The following is a 5,000-nucleotide window of genomic DNA, read 5'->3' on the forward strand; positions in this document are numbered from 1 at the left end:
TATTGTCATCTTTTTAGTTATCATGCTTGCTGTGAATAGGGTGATAACAGTAAAGAGAAAAAAGGATCTAGCCGCTCACGTGAGACGCGCTCGTATCGCTAGGGGCCATTCACACAGAAAGAGCTTGATAAAGATGTGACACGGCAGTGGAAGAGGAAGAACATGACAAAAGATGGAGGAAACTTCTAGAATGCGGTTTCATGCATGAGACAAGAGCGCAAACGTCAAACACAGCCATGTCTACACAGAACAAAAACAATATTTCATTTTGGCATCACATCGTCACAAGAACTTTTATAGTTAAAGGAATAGTTCACCCACTTTACTCACCCTTGAGTAGTTTCAAATCAGCATGAATTTCTTTGTTCTGCTGAACACAAAGGAAGAGATTTTGAAGACTGTAGGAGAAACAAATACTATAGTGGTGACCCAAAGCATATTGTGAGTGGTAACTCTTTCCTGTGACTGCAGGTTCTAGTGATCGAGCAGAAGAACGAGGACGGCTCGTGGCCCCGCGGCTCCTCGGCGCTCAAGTGAGTCATGGGACGTCTCCTGACTGCTTCAGAGCCCTTGCTCGGACACCTGCTTGTCTCCTCCAGCTCATCTCCTGTAACTCTCGCTCTTCTTGTCTCTTGAAGGTCGTCTGGTGCTTCCTCTCTCTCTGCTTTACCAAAGATCTGCCCTTCATCTCTCACAAACAATCATAACAGCAGCTTCAGCGGCCGCAAGTAAGCCTGCAGGGGGTGGGGCCTGTGAGGGGCGGGGCCTGTGAGCTGTGGGGCGGGGCTGTGTGTCCTGTGCCATCAATTTGTGACGTCACTGATTGAAACGATTGATCCTGCTCTTGACACATGCACACACTGAAGGATGGTTCATTTCGCTCGCATGTTCAGCGATATGAGAGAAATCACACCACATTGGCTATAAAGACAGTTACATGTACGTTACGCTTTTATCCAAGGCGCTTTTGTCCTGCGCTCACTTCAGTAAGCGTGATGCTCGTAGCTGCAGTGCATTGTGGGAAAGGACTTATTGTGTGCTGTTCAGTTAGCAGTGATCATTCGTTAGCTGCTGATGCTGCTCAAGCTTCGCTTTAATGCTGAATGCTAGCACTTTATTTATTTTACTGAAATGTAATCTGGTGAATGAAGTATACATCAGGGTCCGGTTGCATAAACTGTTTAGACTAGTCTTAAGTAGTTAGTCACCTGATAATTTACTCATACCCAGGTCATCCGAGATTTCTTTCTGTCTTCAGTCTCAAAGAAATTAAGGTTCTTGAGGAAAACATTGGAGGGATTTTCTCCATATAGTGGACTTCAGTGGTGCTCAACAGTTTTAGTGCAGCTTCAAAAAAAAACTCTACTTGAATTTTCCACACTACTGTACCTTTTAGAACCAGGGTACATAGACGAAGAGCTAACACACATTTCCTACATGAGTATATGATGCATGAAGTCAAGCTGGTCCTATATATGCAATAGAAAATATTTTGTCACTATGCAAGGGTGTAAATCTCCCACATGGTGTTCCCCAAGGTTCAGTTCTCGGCCCTTTCCTGTTCACTGTATATATATTTATCTACTTGGTAACATCACAAGCACGCATGGATTTCAGTTTCATTGTTATTCTGATGATATCCAAATATACCTTGATTCACTCACTGCTTGAATCAGGCACATCAAACCTTTGGATGTCCCTCAGTTTCTTGAAATTAAGTAATGACAAAATGTAAATATTGATTATTGGCTCTGCTATTTCTGTATAAACAGTGAACCTGTCCCTTGACATCAGTGGGATCTATGTTACAGCTTCTTCATCTGTCTACAGTCTTGGTGCTTTATTTCGACTCAACTTTATCTTTTGATTCCTATATTTCCACTGTTGTTAAAAACTTCTTCTTTCTCCTGTGTAATATCTCAGATCTTCACTCACTCTAGTCGATGGGGAAATTTAAATTCATGCGAATCACATCTTGTCTAGATTATTGCACTTCACTATTTGCAGACCTTCCCAAAAAATGTATTGCGAGATTATAGTATTTTCAAAATTCTGCTGCAAGTGTCCTCACCTCCACCGGAGGTTCTGCTCACGGTTGTCTGTCGCATCACGCATTCACTTTATGTTATTGCTTCTAACATCTGAGGCACTGAATGGTCTTGCACCACCATATTTAGCTGAGCTCCTCCACCCATACCGCCCTGCCCCGTCACTCTCACCGTATCTCGTTTTCAGTAGGCTACTGTTGGTGGAAGGTCATTTAGTTTTAATGCTGCTATGGGACTCACTACCCCTGACTCTCCACAGTATCTTATCTTTGTTTTCAAGAGTTAGTTAAAAGCATATCTGTTTTATATGCACTTTGGATAACACCTATATGTTGTGTGTTCATATTGTATTTGGATTGTGCGATGTATCAAACATATGTAAACTGACCTTGGGTTTATGCAAAGGTCCTATATATAAAAAAACGTTTTCTTCTGATACGCTTTCGTGGTTAAAAAGTACCCGATGTGACCGATGGTTTGGCTAGATAAGAGCCCTATTCTTTGGATGGGGTTGTGTGAAGCTATTTGAAGCTGAATCTGCAGTTTGAACCTTTAACACAACACTGAAGTGCACTATGTAGTTTCTCTGAGACTGAAGACAGACAGACAGTTGGGATGATGTGGGGGGTGAGTAAAATATCAGCAAATGTTTATTCTGGTAGTGAACTAATTCTTTAACACATGTTAAAAAGTTGACTTGCGTGCAGGTCTTTTATTCTAAATCACCTACAGAAATTCTGTGGAAAAAGTAAGTGCTTCTGCCCTGCGTTACCTGTCTTCTGACTGATATTGGAGCGTGTGCAGGGTTTGAGCAGTGTGTTGAGTCGTCTGCATGTTTAGTGTGGCTCTGATCAGCTGCTCTCTGCTGCTGTGCTTGTTGCTCTCACACCCGGTGTGTGTGTGTGTGTGTGTGTGTGCGCGCAGCGTGAAGAGCTCCAGCTACAGCCTGCCCTCCTACCCTCCCTACAGCAGCTACGAGAGCTCGGATCAGGGCCGGCGCTGTGAGAGAGAGGGCCTCTGCGGCCTGTCTAACCTGGGCAACACCTGCTTCATGAACTCGGCCACACAGGTGAGCTGCTCACGCTCAGCCTGCGCTCCCGAGAGTGTGTCCAAAGCTCAGCCTGTGTGTTGTTTGTGTGTTTCAGTGTCTGAGCAACGTCCCGCCCCTCACCCAGTACTTCCTGAAGGACCGGCACCAGGTCGAGCTGAACCAGGACAATCCTCTGGGCATGAAGGGAGAGATCGCCAAGGCCTACGCCGAGCTCATCAAGCAGCTGTGGTCGGGCAAATACAGCTACGTCACTCCGCGGCCCTTCAAGGTACTGACCCCTGCTGCTTCATGACCTCTGACCCTGTTAGTGGAGTCAGGCTGGACCGCATTTGTAAATTTTTATGAAGACTACCAGTGGTTTCCACAAAAATAACTAGGCCATTCAGTCTGTTTTGAGTTATGTACCATAAATTCTGGACTATAAGCCGCTACTTTTTTCATAGGTTTGAACCATGCGGCTTATACAAAGGTTTATTTTTTCCCACCGCTAGGGGTGCTCTAACCGGAATTAGAATCAAAACTAAGACAAAATAAATGCAAAGAAGAATACGCTAGTTCAAGAAGAATACGCTAGTTCCTCTTTAGCAGATATAAGTCGGTAGAAGCGGATAGAAGGACGACAAATGACCAATCCTGTCAAACTCTATCTTTTCAAATCCTCACCCCTTCATCATGGAACCCACACGAAGAAGTTCGTATGATGAAGTTTTAAGTTGAAGGCCATCGATCTCGCTATACAAGGAAACCGCGCTGCTGCTCGGAAGCTTAGCATCAATGAGTCTATGGTGAGACGCTGGAGGAGGCAGCGGGAAGAGCAAAACTTTTTTAAATGCGGCTTATATGCAGGTGCGGCTTGTTTATTTTTTTATTTTTATTTTTTTAAAAATAGAGCAGATGCGGCTTATATGCAGGTGTGCTTTATAGTCCAGAATTTACGGTACACATAATTATTCTAATAATTATACAGAAAATAATTATTCTCTAATAGAGACAGGTGTCAGTCTCTTAGGCCCCTATGGATCTATTTTAAATTCAATTTTTTCCATTTTAATTTCAAATTCCCTAACATATGCATTGAGGAAATCATAGGGCCCTAGTTTCTGCAATACTAGAAGGAAAGTATCGCCCTGCTGAGAGAGATCCTGTCCTAGGCAGACGGAGGTGTTTCTCACATGTTGTGCTGTGATCAGACTGAAGATATCTCTGTTTCAGACTCAGGTGGGACGCTTCGCTCCTCAGTTCTCAGGCTATCAGCAGCAGGACTCTCACGAGCTTCTGGCCTTCCTTTTGGATGGACTGCACGAAGACCTCAACCGCATCCGCAAGAAGCCCTACATCCAGCTGAAGGACGCCGATGGCCGGCATGACAAGGTCTGGCACACACACACACACACACACACACACACACACACACACATAGATCTTACAATAATAGAAGTACATCATCTAATCCTCTATCCAGAAGAATAATAATGAATTATCACCAGTATGTTTCAGTTTCATCATGGAACATCACATTGAATTAATGATTATCTTGCCTCATGCTTCTCCTGCAGGTTGTGGCAGAGGAGGCCTGGGAGAACCACATCAAGAGGAACGACTCCATCATCGTGGATATCTTCCACGGCCTCTTCAAGTCCACTCTGGTGTGTCCCGTGTGTGCCAAGATCTCAGTGACCTTTGACCCCTTCTGCTACCTGACGCTGCCTCTGCCAATGAAGAAGGAGCGGACGCTGGAGGTGTATCTGGTGTGGCTGGACCCGCTGGCTAAACCCACTCAGGTAAGTCTGTCTATCTCTCTCTCTCTCTGTCTATTCTTTGTTAAATCTTCAAACTCTTTTAACTGAACAGCTTGAAACTGCAAGCTTTTAAACACTCCAACTTCTAAGCCAAATTCTTAG

At 44.3% G+C, this 5,000-nt stretch overlaps 2 protein-coding genes across 15 annotated transcripts in view; both read left to right on the forward strand.

Annotated features, from left to right (window-relative positions):
• Positions 1 to 5,000, forward strand: part of LOC122342945 (NACHT, LRR and PYD domains-containing protein 12-like) — a 510,774-nt gene that overhangs the window by 488,490 nt on the left and 17,284 nt on the right.
• Positions 1 to 5,000, forward strand: part of LOC122342976 (ubiquitin carboxyl-terminal hydrolase 15-like) — a 14,199-nt gene that overhangs the window by 4,999 nt on the left and 4,200 nt on the right. For 8 of the 14 annotated variants that reach the window (XM_043237216.1, XM_043237221.1, XM_043237217.1 and 5 more), the window contains 6 exons: positions 472 to 533; positions 639 to 728; positions 2,973 to 3,117; positions 3,194 to 3,367; positions 4,312 to 4,470; positions 4,656 to 4,880. In XM_043237216.1, the coding sequence (XP_043093151.1) occupies positions 472 to 533; positions 639 to 728; positions 2,973 to 3,117; positions 3,194 to 3,367; positions 4,312 to 4,470; positions 4,656 to 4,880 (855 nt within the window). Of the gene's footprint in view, positions 1 to 471; positions 534 to 638; positions 729 to 2,972; positions 3,118 to 3,193; positions 3,368 to 4,311; positions 4,471 to 4,655; positions 4,881 to 5,000 lie in introns of those variants that run through there. The other 6 variants (XM_043237218.1, XM_043237219.1, XM_043237220.1 and 3 more) reach the window with 6 other exon arrangements.

The sequence above is a fragment of the Puntigrus tetrazona genome, chromosome 4, assembly GCF_018831695.1.
Source record: "Puntigrus tetrazona isolate hp1 chromosome 4, ASM1883169v1, whole genome shotgun sequence".
Lineage (NCBI taxonomy): Eukaryota > Metazoa > Chordata > Actinopteri > Cypriniformes > Cyprinidae > Puntigrus > Puntigrus tetrazona.